This window comes from Pipistrellus hanaki (assembly GCF_964339955.1).
Source record: "Pipistrellus hanaki genome assembly, chromosome: X".
Classification (NCBI taxonomy): Eukaryota; Metazoa; Chordata; class Mammalia; order Chiroptera; family Vespertilionidae; genus Pipistrellus; species Pipistrellus hanaki.
Genome location: NC_140524.1, coordinates 76,648,610 through 76,663,015, shown reverse-complemented (window position 1 = coordinate 76,663,015; position 14,406 = coordinate 76,648,610). Strand labels below are relative to the sequence as shown.

General features: G+C 39.5%; 1 protein-coding gene across 1 annotated transcript; it reads right to left on the bottom strand.

Annotated features, from left to right (window-relative positions):
- Positions 1–3,571: 3,571 nt before the first annotated feature.
- On the bottom strand, positions 3,572–12,337 carry TBX22 (T-box transcription factor 22; the record flags this gene model as incomplete). Its single annotated transcript, XM_084870163.1, has 7 exons — positions 12,249–12,337; positions 11,298–11,399; positions 9,748–9,922; positions 8,716–8,880; positions 8,276–8,340; positions 7,798–7,883; positions 3,572–4,152 (listed from the first exon to the last, which is right to left on the bottom strand). The coding sequence occupies exons 1-7, from the start codon at positions 12,269–12,271 to the stop codon at positions 3,572–3,574; spliced, it is 1,197 nt and encodes a 398-aa protein (XP_084726289.1). The 5' UTR covers positions 12,272–12,337.
- Positions 12,338–14,406: the final 2,069 nt, after the last annotated feature.

Below are 14,406 nucleotides of genomic sequence, written 5' to 3'. Positions count from 1 at the left end.
TTCATATATCTATTAGCTGTTCATATGGCTTCTTGGGAGAGGTGTATTTCAGGTCCTCTCCCGATTTTTTAATTGGGTTGTTTCTTTGGTGGTGAGCTTTATGAGTTCTCTATATATTTTGGAAATTAAACCTTTGTCAGAGGTACTATTTGCAAATATCATCTCCCATCTAGTTGGTTGCTTCTTTGTCTTGTCAGTTTCTTTTGCTGTGCAGAAGCTTTTTAATTTGATATAATCCCATTAATTTAATTTAATTTTGCCTTTACTTCCCTTGCCTTTGGGGTCAAGTTCATAAAATGTTCTCTACAACCAAGGTCCATAAGTTTGGTACTTGTATTCTCTTCTATGTAATTTATTGTTTCAGGCCTTATATTTAGGCCTTTGATCCATTTTACTAAAAATAAATTTTTATTGTTCAGATTATTACAATTGTTTCTCTTTTCCCCACATATCTACCCTCCACCCAGTTCCTACCCTACCCTCTGCCCTTACTCCCCCCGACTGTCCTCATCGATAGATGTACAATTTTTGTCCAGTCTCTTCCCACACCACCCACACTCCTATCCCTCTGAGAATTGTCAATCCACTCCCTTTCTATGCACAAACTTAAATAAGTGCTCCTATCAAAGTATTCCTTCAGTAAAATGTGTATAGTTTACTGGCCATGATGAGAAAAAGTAAGTATTTATCATTGGTTTTAATTCTTCTAGTCCACCTCAGGCTTTCACCACCCTATTTTCTGTGTCCATGGGTTATGCATATATGTATACAAGTTCTTTGGTTGATCTCTTCCCATCCTGTTTGCAACTCCATTGTTTTGAGTATCAGCAGTACCTGGACCAGAATGGTCATCGGTTTGAAAACAGGCATGACAAAAAATGATTAATTTCTGTAGATTCTTTTATATTTTGAAAATGTTAATAAACACTGACTTTATAATTATTCAAAGCATACACATTTTGGGAAATATAAACATATATATATTTGTAGAGTTTTGTAAAATATATTTTAAATATTTATACAAAACATTTATTTCAATCATGTTCAGTTTAGCATATCAGTAACACCTGAAAGACACATTACCTACTTTATGTACACCATGATTTTCCCCTAGGTGCATAATATAAATGATTAGAAGGATGAAAGGTAAATTTTCCATAATGTCCAATACAGACACTTGTCTTTATTTGGCACATTGTCAAATTTTTATCACAGAGATCTGATTATTCAAAGACTGATTCACTTATTCATCACTTCCTGATTCTAATTGTTCATTTATTTTTCTGCCATGGACATATTCTAAACTTAGAAAAGAATGAAGTCAGGTCCATTCTCAGTCCATAGATAGAACCCATACCTAATATCAGTGAAATATCATGAATGCTTACCTTTATAGTAAGAGAAAAATATAAATCTTCATTTTTGTAGTATAGTAAATTGAAACAACAATATTAATGTTTGAATATTTTACAATCCTATATAATAAAGAGGCAATATGCAAATTGAACATCACACCCTTGCACAAGATAGCCACCACAAGATGGCTGGCAGAAGAGGGCAGTTGGGGGTGACTAGGCCAGCAGGGAGGGCAGCTGGGGGCAGATAGGAGCTGCAGGCAGTGTTGGACTGTGAGTTTTGGCCCAATCCCTGCAGGCCACCCAGAGGGCCACCTCCCGTGCATGAATTTGTGTACTGGGCCTGTAGTTTGAAATATAAAACATATATTAAAATGTACTAGGGGTAAATGTACTAGAGCAACTATAAAATTAATGCCTTCTCATAAATATTACCATTTGGAAAGTAACTTAGAGATTTTCTGAAATTTTCAGTTAAATATTGTGTCATTAATTATTGAATATCTGTCATGTAAGCTATCAGAATAAGTTTCATTATCATATGACAGGCTTTTCTGCTTTAAAAATCAAAGTTTATTTTAGCAGTAAATGTTAGCTTACAACTTTTAAGCTTTACAGTAGACAGTAATAAAGTATACTTACTGCTTTAATCCTTGATTTGATAAACCAAGGTAGTACATGTGTTCTGCTTCAGACTTTTATAAAGATGCCTAGTTATTTTGGGGCAACATAATATTTCATCTCTACTAGCATACTCAGTTTGAGTGTAACCATAGGCTGTTCTAAGCCTACTCCCAGAAATGAAGAAACATTTAAGAGAAAATAATTATTTTGGACAAAATAAGTAATGATATGTTTTTATTAATATGTTTTAGAAAAGTTAGAAAAAGCAGTTTAAAAGTTTGGTTAGTTTGTCAAAAGTTAGGTCATGCCATGGTGATATGAAGAGCCATGGGTTAATAATGGTAGAGTTAGCAGGATTAAAATTAAAATCTGATTAATTTTAAAGATATATCGTTTATATATATACTAGAGGCCTGGTGCATGAATTTGTGCATGGGTGGGGTCCAGCCAGCCCGCCCCAATTAGGGCCGATTAGGCAGAGCTGGCTGGGGGAAGGGTCTGCGAGAGGTTGGCCAGCCATCCCCCTGATCAAACTCCAGGCCAAACTCCCAGTCAAGGCGAAAATTTGGATATTAGCCTTTTATTACCAATGTTTTATTGGTAATAAAACATTTAGGATCAGGTGAAAGGAAACTTTTCAACTTCATAAACATTTTAGTTTAAAATAAAGTCTTGTTTATGATACCTTTGTCTAGTCCAATTTACTGTGATCATTGTATAGGAGTGGAATTAAATTGTAACAATGTAATGGTATTTTTATATTTATGGACTCAAATATATTCTTTCCCTTCAAGTCCAAATTTCATAATCTTTTTGGATAACTACAATAATTTTCTTTTGTAAACTGTATAAAATACCAGATTTGTTAAAGGAATAAATAAAAAGTGCTTTTGAATGATTTGAAAATAAAAGAAAATAAAAGATTGAATTTATTTATAATAGTTTGCATTTCATTTAATCTTCATTTTCCCTCAGGATTAAATGATCTTTAGCCTTCAAAAATTAATATTTAAATGTTTGCATCTTTACTTGCACCTTAATATTGATATTAGTAGCCCCTTCATCAGCTACTAGTATATATAATACAGATATAATATAATATAAAAGTATAAGACAAATGAACAATGAAATTTTCTCCTGCAATTACTAAAAAGACAATTACAATGAAGCCAATATTCATAGATAGATCTAGAATTGTTTCACTGATTTCACAGAAATTAAATCCATCTTCTTTTGGTCATTGTCAATGTGTAAGAGCAATTGATATGGTACACTGGCTTCACTATAATTACAGACTTCATCTCCTGGGGTAAATTTTCATTGGTAGTTCATCTCAAAACATAACATTTATTGAGAATCTTATTTTGAGGCCCAAAGCCATTGTAATCAGAGATTATTATGGATCATATTTGGCATAGGTGAAAAATGAATGTGACTTCTCATGAACATTTAATAAGGCACTTTAAATGCATAACAGAGAAATGCTCTCTGATAATGAAGTTTTTTAAGCCCAATAACTCTTGACTGTTATCTGGATACAAATGAAAAACTGTGTGCTTACTTTTAATTGTTATAGTAATGTGACTATTTCATTAAAGGCAATGATTAATGGTTGGATACCAATGAGCATGATTGCATTTGCCTTCTCCAAAAGAAACTTGAGTATTGTCATTCATTTTGAGATGGTTGGAAGCATTCACCAGTCTAGATGGCATAGTGAAATTGTACCTATAAAAGCAAAAGGAAGGATGGAAAGAGCAATGAACTGTTTCCCTGGCAATGAGGTTTGGTGATAAAATGTTTCCAGTTGCCTGAAATCCATACAGTATTTGATTGGAAGAATTGTGTTCTGATAGACACTGCCCATTGACGTCTGTAGATGAACTTTTTTTTGAATTGGCAACTTCCATCATGAGTGGGCTTAACGACTGAGAACTGCTGTTGCTTGCTAGGTTTTCAGCGGCAGTCAAGACAAGAGGCTGCTGTTGCCAAAAATCAGTTGGACAAATCTTGTAGCAAAGGGGCAAGTTGATACTGTGCAGGTACACCTCCGGATAGGCCATTCCAAGGGAACTTGTAGGTAAGTGAAATGTAGGCGGGGAACAAGGTGGAGAAAGCAAGGAGTTCAAAGCCCCTCCACTAGACATCACTGGAGATGAGCCACTGCTTCCACCTGTGAATGACAATTCAGTCAATGAACCTGATGTCCCTACTGAATCACTAATCATGTCCACAGCTATCCCTGCTTCATTCTTAGGTTAGGTTTTCTTACATTTTTTAAAAACTTCTTTGAGAAAGAATATGCTTATTCCTCAGACCAAAGTTGAATTTGTATCTCTACTACTACCACTATTACTCTTAGCACTACTATTATGTGGTAGGTAATATTTATCCAATGAATTACAAAGAAGCCCAATTAAGTATGACCAAGAACCAATTATCCTATATAATAAAAGCTTAATATGCTAAGTGTCCGGTCGTCGGGTTGTCAGTTCAACCAACCAAAGCATAACATGCTAATTATATGCTAAGACCACTAAACCGCTTGTTATGACATGCACTGACCACCAGGGGACAGATGCTCTGACTGATAGGTTAGCTTGCTTCTGGGGTCTGGCTGATTGGGACTGAGCAAGATGGTCCAGACATGCCCTGGAGCCCTCCTGCTGTCCCTTCCCAGCTGGCCAATCTCCAGCATCCCTCCTCAGCCCCAATGGTGCACTGGTGGGTTCCCTGGGCCTGGCCTGTGCCCTCTCACAATCAGGGACCCCTCTGGGGATGTCGGAGAGCCAGTTTAGGCCTGATCCCACAGGCCAGGCCGAGGGACCACACTGGTGCATGAATTCATGCACTGAGCCTCTAGTACCTTAAAAATATAAATTAGATTTTTTAAAACTAAAAAAATTACTAAAGTTTCTTTTCCATTTTTTTAATTTTTATTAAAGAAACATATAAATAATGTGAAAGATCTATGTACTGAAAATTATAAAACATTATTTTTTTTTGGGGGGGGGTATAAAATCCTTTATTAGGACCTCAGAAAGATAAAATGCATTTACTAAGCAGTACTTTTCAGTCAGACAAATGGACTTCTACAGAACACTGAAAAGCTTAAGGGCATTGTTATCTCAGCAAAAGCCAAAAATAGAGGAAGATTTATCCTTAAGAGGTGAGTGGCTATAGATATTTTCTAATTGTGTAGACCCCCTCCCCAATAAAATTCACAGTGAATCCATAAAGTTTCTAAAAGAATTAAATCAGCAGAAATGCTACCAATTTGAAAATTACAAAAATATTATTAAAAGAGACTGAAAAGACATAACAAAGTGGAAAAATATCCTGTGTTCATGGATTGGAAGAATCAACATAGTTAAAATGGACATCTTACCCAAAGCAATATACATATTTAATGTAATCCTCATCAAAATTCAAATGTAATTTTAATTGAATTTATTGGGGTGACATTAATACATACAGGTTTTAAGAGTACAACTCAATAAAACATCATCTGCACACTGCATCATGTGCCCTTTGCCCCAAACAAAATCTCTTTTTGTTTCCCTTACCCCACTTTTGTCCACATTCATCTATTCTTCACCCCCTTTCCCTCTGGCCATCACCACACTATTGCCTCTGTCTATGTGTTATATGTATGTGGCTTTTTTGTTTTGTTGTTATTGTTATTTTTTACTTAATCCCTTTACCTTCTTCCTTCCAGTCCCCCAAACCCCCTTCTTCTTGACTAAATTAAACAAATTAGTTGTTTGGGATTCTAGAGAAAGCAACAGGCTGATAAAAAAAAAAATCAGTGCACATGAAAGTAATCTTTACAAATTAAAACAGTACAATATATACATGATGCATTGTAGTCTTATGCATCTGAATCCTATAAAATTTTATTAACTAACTAGAGGCCTGTTACATGAGATTCATGCGCTTGTGTGTGTGTGTGTGGGGGTCCCTCAGCTCAGCCTGTGCTCTTTTGCAGTCTGGGATCCCTTGGGGGATGTTTGCCTGCTGGCTTAGGCCCGATACCCCCATCACAATCCTGGGCTCTCACAGTTGGGAATTCCTCTCTCCTTACCCCTCCCTCTATGTAGCAGAGGCAGGAGAGACTCCTGCCACCACTGCTGTGCTCGCCAGCCATGAGCCCAGCTTCTGGCTGAGTGGTGCTCCCCCTGTGGAAGTACACTGACCACCACGGGCAACTCTTGTGTCAACTGTCTGCCTCCTGGTGGTCAGTGCCTGTTATAGTGACTGATCATTGCACTGTTCAGCCAATTTGCATATTAGGCTTTTATTATACTAGTATAGGATGTCACCAAATAAATTCAATAAAATAAATAAGTATATGTTTAGATGCATTAGATTTTTTCATACATAAAAAAAAAGACTTTCATGGTAACACTGTATCAATAGTTAAAGACAGTTTTGCAGTTTAAAAAAATATCAAGATGAAAATGAAAATGTTTAAATCAGTGTTGTCAGGTGACCTTTTATGGTTGCCTAGCATCTACTAAAATTAGGGATAATTATAAGGTCCACAAACATCTAAACTCTTCACTTATTTTTGTGTTTGAATTGAAAAGATTTTTTATTGACTGAACATAATCAAATTTTTGTGTGTGTGTGTTACTGTTGTTTTTCTATTTTATGTACATAGACTAATCCTTTATCAACAGGGTGGCAAATCTATTTTATACCTAAACATTTAAAATTATTTAAAAAAATTGTTACCCGTTTTATTTGCAATTTGAGAGTATTCTGGACATCTTAAATAATTCAGAAAATGTGCTTTTTAAATTGTCAACTACTTATAATCAAACTTTTTAAATTTGTGCACTTTGTATTGACTTAAATATTTTAAAAAAACATGCTGCCTTGATGTTATTAAAGTGATAATACAAAAATATTTGTATGCAATCTTCCAGACCAAATTAATATCGTCAATCCCATGAAATATTTTGCCAAATGATTAGACTTCATCTCTTCACATTTCAATTGCTTGTTATGGTACTGTGTAAAACTCAACATAACTGTAATATTGATGATTTCTCAAGGTAATTGTAGCCTAGAATTTATGTTCTAGAACTTTACCCCCCCCCCCCCCTGAACTTTAATGAAGTAAAGACATAAGGGATAAAATAATTCCTTGTAGCTTGTAAGTAAGCTCTTTTATTTATTGTTAAATATCAGAGTAAATGAAGGTATACATTCTTTCATGAGAAACCCTGCATTGTCTAATTATGATTATTATTTAGTCATGTATTGTCTTATCTGAGAACAAACACATTACAAATATTTTAAATGCTTGTTGTAATTAAGCTATTTGAAATGGTTTAGTATTGTTTTTAACATTTATTTTTCCAATTACAACAATAGAAAAAATAGAGCTAAGTATGGTAAAAATTTTAATTAATTTAATTTAATGGAAGTCATTTTAGCATGTGATAAATGTTTCTCATAAAACACAAAGTATTTATTTCCATATCTAACATATTTGCAAATAAGTCCACAAATACACCACAGATTCTAAAGAATATGAATAGTAAGATGCTAAAGAATTTAGGTGACATCTGGAGATCTCAGGAAGACAGAAGTCAATAAATTCACCATTATCATGTCTCTGCTCTTTTCCTTCATGCCAGCTCCTTTCCCTTTTCGCCTCTTACCTTTTCATTAAGATATATACCCATTTTCTTATAAACGCACATTTTCTAACATGTACTTATCCCCTTGTGTAATATTTGGTATAAAAACTTTGTCTGTAGCTATTTAATTAACGTTTAAAAGTAAATATTAATAAAATGTTTCTTACTTTGTGTGTCTGAACCAAAAGTTTTAAAATCCAGAGTGAGAGAAGGCACCCATGGGTAGGTCTCTAAAAGCCCTTCCAATACACCCCTGGAAAAAGAGATTCAAACTTCAGCAAGTCCAGAATGTTTTTCCTGAAAATAATTATTTATGTACATTTGTGAGTTATTTTGTTATGATTTTGAGGTGTGAATATCTGAAATATAATTCTTTTTATAGCTAGACTTGTAAATAAAATCCCGAGTAATTATTCCTTGAATAAAAAAACTGATGAAACTAGAATAAGCAATATCTTAAAAGTGGATATTTTTTAATATATTGGGAAGGAAGCAAGATTTTGGAGACAAATAATCTAAGTCCATTTCCACCATCTACTAGCTACAAAATTTAGGGCCTCTGAGTCTCTGATCCACACTTTGATTACCTGTAATACTTGTGAAAAGGGCTATGTAAGTATTTGATGTGATTGTTATATTGCTTACTTGTTTCTTCCAGGATCTCTAAATCCCTTAGCAAAAGGATTCCTGTCTATTTTCAGTTTGGTAATCTATGAATTCAAAAGAGAGAGAAATATAAAGTCAGTGCACTAGTAATAACACTGTCTCCATTGTTTTTAATGGTTACAAAACCATAAAACACTTTTCAATGTACTTCGGCATGTTAAATAAATGCAAATGTATTTCTAAGTCAACTTTAGAATGGTTATTTTCTTTTTCTCCAGGCACATTGTTTTGCTCTTTTCTTAATCACAAGATCCACACAATACACAATCAAACATGCCTTGGTAAAAATGCAATAAGACTATATTGTGGTGGTTGATTTTTTAAACCAAGGAAAATTCAATCCATATAGTGCAACTTTCCTCTATTCTGCAAGTCCCTCTGGGATCACCACTGCTTGCCAGGGATCTTGTTAGCTTTACCTGCTGGTTTTGATAAGCTGTTACCGTGGTGAACTCCGTTTCTTCAAAGGAGAATGTTTTAACTCCTTCGGTGGGCAGGGACTGAATCCAGGACAGGCTGACTCTGCTGTCCTGCTCCATCACGTGCACACGGGGCTTGTACTTGTGCATGGACTGCAGAATGATCTGGAGGAGAAATGATCAAATGCTGCCTAGAAATTGGCTTCCCTTCCTTAATACTGTCCTTTTCTCATCAGTACCCCCCAATTTGCTTACACACAAAAGTAAAACTAAACCAGAAAGGCTAATTAGTTACACACAAGGATTTTTCTCTGCTATTTTGTTCCAGGAAGAGACCCTCAGGGCTAAGAAATTTCTGCACCAGGGCATCAGAGCCATCAGTGATTCCATTTCTATGGGCTTTTCTCTACTTCCAAATGTGGGTATCCATGAGATGTACCCAAGTGTCACTGGGATCTGACTGCATGCCATAAATTCTTTGGGCTAATGGTAACCGATGGGCAACCACCTGTCATTCTCCACCTCAATTTCTGGAGTTTGCCTATTTCCTTGTATTGTTGGCATAGAGTCAGACTGGTAAGGGGAATGGAAGGGGTGCATCTGAGAAGCTCGAGATGAAGGTGACTTGAAAAGGCCATCTATGCAGGTGGCTGGAAAGGAGACTTCCAACACATCATGCCACACCAAAAATGCCCATCTATTAAAAGGCAATCAGGGCTCACAGCAATTGCTTGGTAAGCTGAGGAGTCAGGGAGATCTTTGAAACATTCCTTTCCACTCTCCCAGTACAGGTATCTAGGCTTAAACAAGTGTCATTTGATCCTCACAGTCCTTTAATTCAACATTCCCAACTCAGACTCAGCCATCAAAAGCCATAGGAACTACTTTCATTATAGGCCCAGAACTTGATCAATTCTTAAAGACCACAATTAACTCATCTGGGAGAAGCCTCCTTGGCATATCCAGGATGACCTCGTCACTGATGCCTTAGCATTTCTCTCCTTTTCTCAGGGCAAAGGATTGCACACTTACCTGGTCTTTGTCATCCATTTCATTGTTGGTGAGTTTCACGCGATCAAAGCTGATGATCTGCCTCATCCAGGTCTCTCCTGAGCAGGGAGAATCTGGGTGAACATAGAGCCTGGGAGTGATGCAGGAATGGTCAGTATTCCCAGCTACCATCCACTGAGAGGTGTGGTACACATACCTAAAAAAGGTGAGGGAAATGTAAACTTAGGCACAGCCAGCCAAATCTAGGGGCATGAGAAGAAGGCGGCCAAGATCTGGTCCAAATGGCCTCTGCCAAAGTTTGCCAGCTAATCCCAGTGGAAACTAGTAGAAGTTCAAACTTGATTTCCAAAGATTGTTTAGGGACAGAAAGAAAACTGCAAATAAGCATATGTCATTAAAACACAATGCAGTGCCAGAACAAGTATAATGTCATGGGATTTCAGAGTCTGGTTTGTATTTCCTCTCAGAAATCACAACAGAAATTGAACTAACCCATTTCATCTCACAGAGTCGCCAGAAAAATCCTCATGCTTTGGGCCACAGTGTCAGGGAAGAAGCAGAGGAGGTGAGGAAGGTGTCTATCCAGTTCACTGCCAGGAGTCATTGTGGAAGAACTTTTGCCAGCAAGGCTTCATATCAGTATATCCGCATGAACTCTGCCCCATTCGGCCTCCAGAATGATTTTCACAGTATTTCTAATTTCATCCCCTGGGTTGTGCACAGCATTTTCAAGACAGCTCAAATACCAGAGGCTAACAGCTTGTTCTGTTGTTCCCAGACATTTGCTCCTGCGGCCTCTTGAGCTGCGCTTTTCCCTTAACCTCCAAACCTAGCTGTCTCCTAGAAAGGCTAGACACCCACTTTGGTAGAAAGCTCATAGCTCTCAGCTCACGGCCAGAGTGCAGTGGCTCCCGCACAAACCCCATAGCTCCTGAGCCAAAGTGCTAGTATGCCCACACTTCCGGCTTCTTGGTTTTTGATTAATTCAGACACTTTTAGATAGCACTAAGTAGAGTGCTTATAGCAAGAGACAAGTTTTCTTGTACTCTCTGTGACCTGACCTCTGTTTCTGGAAAGAGGCTAAGAAAGAAAAGGTGGACCTAGTACAGTAACTGCTAGACTAGCATTGGATGGCAAACCAGGGCATTACTCCAGGATCTTCTGCCAAAGTAGCACAACGCAGAGCCCAGTATGGACACAGAATCGCAGGCATTTCTTCCCAAACTTCCACAAACAGCCATCTGAGTGCACACCTTCTGCCGTTTGCACAGACAAGGCCAGAGCAGTGGATAGACCAGAGGTTTGGGAGACACTGAAGAAGCAAACGGCACCTCTTTACAAGAAGGAGAGGAAAAAGGAGGAATGATCTTTTCTCAGTCCGAACCCCAGTGTGAACAAGACAATTTGGTTTGATCAAGGAAAATTGACTCTCAAATCCCACAGGAAAGCAATCCCACTTCCCTTACCTGTGGTAGAGTTTTAGAGTTTTCAAAATAGCACTCTCAGGTTCCAAAGACCAGAATCTCTATTCCCAGCCTGAGCCTGTAGTACTCTCCTTAGGGCCTGGTTACCTATAGCGTTTGGAATCCACAGGCACTACATCCATGACCACATAGTACTGCTTCCCTGGGTCCAGCCCTTTCACCTTGACCCGAACAGAGGGGAACATCCGCCTGTGGAAGAGAAATAGCAACTGATCTGGGTGCTTTTAGAGACATTTCAAGTGTGGCAGGGTTGGGGGTCAAATGAGAAGTGAAGGAATTCACAATACCCTTCCCATTCGAGGACAGGTTTAGGGAATGACATTTTCTATAGGAACAAAGACTGTTAGTTGTATACTTGATTGAATAAGTTTAGGATGTCTGTATGGAGTGGAATATCCTTACCACAAGACTTTGTCCACCCCACTCCCCACTACCACCATAAAAAAAAAAAGCTATAACAGAGAAAGTAAGAGAGAAATGCTATTCCCCTTTCTCAGGTTTTCAGTGGAACTTTTTGAAGGCAGATTCAAAAAAGACTGAAATTAGGAGGATTGACACACACACAAAGTTACCCAGCTGCCCCTAAAATATAGCCCTATGGCACCAGGTCAAAGTGGGAATGCTCCACCTCTGACTGGCCTGGGCTAGGGATGATGATTTGGGAAGATGCTAGATGGGATATTGTCTTCTGAAAACGATGAGGCTTTAACAGATTACCATGGCCATAAGCTTAAGTTGCGGGGTTGGAATCTGGCATCTAGCTGCCTGGCAGGTCTAATTTTTGTCATATATCACGCAAGAAGAATGAGTTTTTGGAGTCATAATGTACAGAAAAGAAATACGGAGCCATTAACATGAGCCAGGCACATCCTAATCTGGTCAATTGAGAGGCAGTGGTTTTCTAATGTCTGTCGGGGTGGGGGCACGGGCTGAGGGGTTGATTGCTAGTGCATAAAGCCGGAGGCATCACATTTTAGGAGAGCTGAACAATAAGGAACTACCGTGTGTGACCCTTAATCAGCTTGAGCAGAGCCGAACCTGCCGGCTTTGGTAATAATCATCTCAGTCCCAATGGCGTGGAATCTCTTCCACAGCTCAGATCCTTGAAGCTCCACTTGGATAGCATCTTTCTCTCCCCGAGTTTCACCCTTGTTGAGATCTTCATTGCCTCCGCCTCCGCTGCCACTGCCGCTGCTGCTGCCTCCACTGCTGAAGCCGCAGCTGCCGCCGCCGCTGTCTGTGCCACCTCTGCCTCCTCCGCAGCTGTCGCCGCCTCCACAGTCTCCACCGCCTCCGCCTCCGCCCTCAGAGCCACAGTTGCCGCCGCTGTGGCCTCCTCCAGGGCCTCCGCAACCTGAGAAAGTTGCTGAGGACTCTGTCTTGGGTCGCTTTTCTGTTGGATACAGAGACGCCTGGAGTTTTCAAGAAAGCTTCCTGGTTCACACCCACCTTCTCGCTAATGCCTTGTCTCCTACTTGCCTAGTCTCTTCTCCCCGGGGACCTTGGAGGCTGATCTCCGAGTTCCCCACAACACCCACTGTTGTCTTCGATGGAGATAAATGGGTTCACGGTGCGCTCTGTTAAAGGTATGGTCCTTCTTCAAATTGGCCCATCCTTACTTTCTCAGAGATTTTCGGTCCCTGAGGCTTAAATTTCTTGGAATTGGGGTGTATGCCCTGCTTCCTACCCCGAGAAACAGCCACCTTGAGGCTTTCAGGGTATCAGGGAGGTTGGAGAGTCTCACTTCTCCCCTTCACCGTAAACGAACCACAAAATTACAGACTGAACTCAGAGGCTCTGAAACTTCCCGACAGCCAAGTGGACTAAGTGTCCCAGCGGCCCCGATATTGGCCATTCATCTGGGCCAGGACATCCATCTTTCTGCAGCGTCTTAGGCTAGGCTGGGACTTGCAGATCCAGTAAGCTCCAATAGCAGGGTTTGGGGGCGAGGTAAGGGTACTTACCCGGCTGCTCACGCTTCTTCCATGTGACGCTGCTCCTCTCTCCCTCCTTTCCCCTCTCTTTCTCCTGTAGCTCAGGCTGCACCTCCTTTCTTCGATCTTGCACTTTTCTTTTGCTGGTTCTCCCCACCAAGGCTTCTACTGAAAAGGCTTGCGCCCGAGAGCTCAGAGCCATCTCTGGAGGGGAATGTGCACTGCAAAGTTTCAACCTGAACTGCTTTAAGGAGGGAGAGGGAGGGAGTGCGCAGAGGACTGAAGAGAGAAAGTGATCCCCAAATCAGAAAAAAAAAAAAAATTCTGGATCAATATTCAGAGAAAAAAAAGTTTGTGTGTGTGTGTGTGTATGTGTGTGTGTGAGATTTAGATATATATATTTCTTTGAATAGGATGAAAGGAAAAGAAGATCAAACTGAAGCCAAAGTCCTTTGGAGTCTAGTCCCCCTTTCCTCTGCGGTCTCCTCCCTCCCAATGGACATGTGCAGACCATCAGTCCTTAACTCCCTGATTCCTGGACATGGCAGAGTGCAGAGATTGGCAAGCCAGGGCCTCTTAGGGAGTTGACCTGCCGCCAATGGTGGCTCAGAAAGCTCCGATTGGGAGGTGCTGTTGCATCCAATTGAGTGAATACCCAGCTGGTCACAGCCTCCACTGTTTGTTTTGGAAACTATTGGAAAAACAAAAGAACACCTTGAGTTACTCTTCAGAGTCTGACAGGGAGCAGGGATGGACTGAGTTTGAGGGTTTGGCTGGAAAGGGGGTCAGGATACTGAGGAGGTGGGATACACAGAGTTACTGTTTTACATTAAATTGTAAAATCCAAGAACATAGGAAATAATTGCCCACTAGGGGCCAGTTTTCCAACAAAAGTGCAATGTTATTTAAGTAAATCCAGAGGAATGTATCAGTGTCTTCTATTCTCCAGTGAGTGCGCTGAAGAAACAGAGGCACACAAGCTTTTTGGGGACATTCTTCTGAAGTTTGGGTCTCAAACTGGTGGGCAGCATGTTAGTCTATTCTTTCTATCCAGGTAGGGAGGTAAGGGGCAGGTAGGAGGCTAACAGATGTATATTGTCAATAATCATGCAATTTGAGTTCCTCAACTAATGCATGTACAGGAGCCCAGTATTCTCACCCACAGCCTCTTATTTTCCCACATGACTTAATCAACAAACAAGGATTCCAGGGTCACCAGCAGAGCACCAATGGGAATTTTGCTCTCAAGGAGGAGACACCTC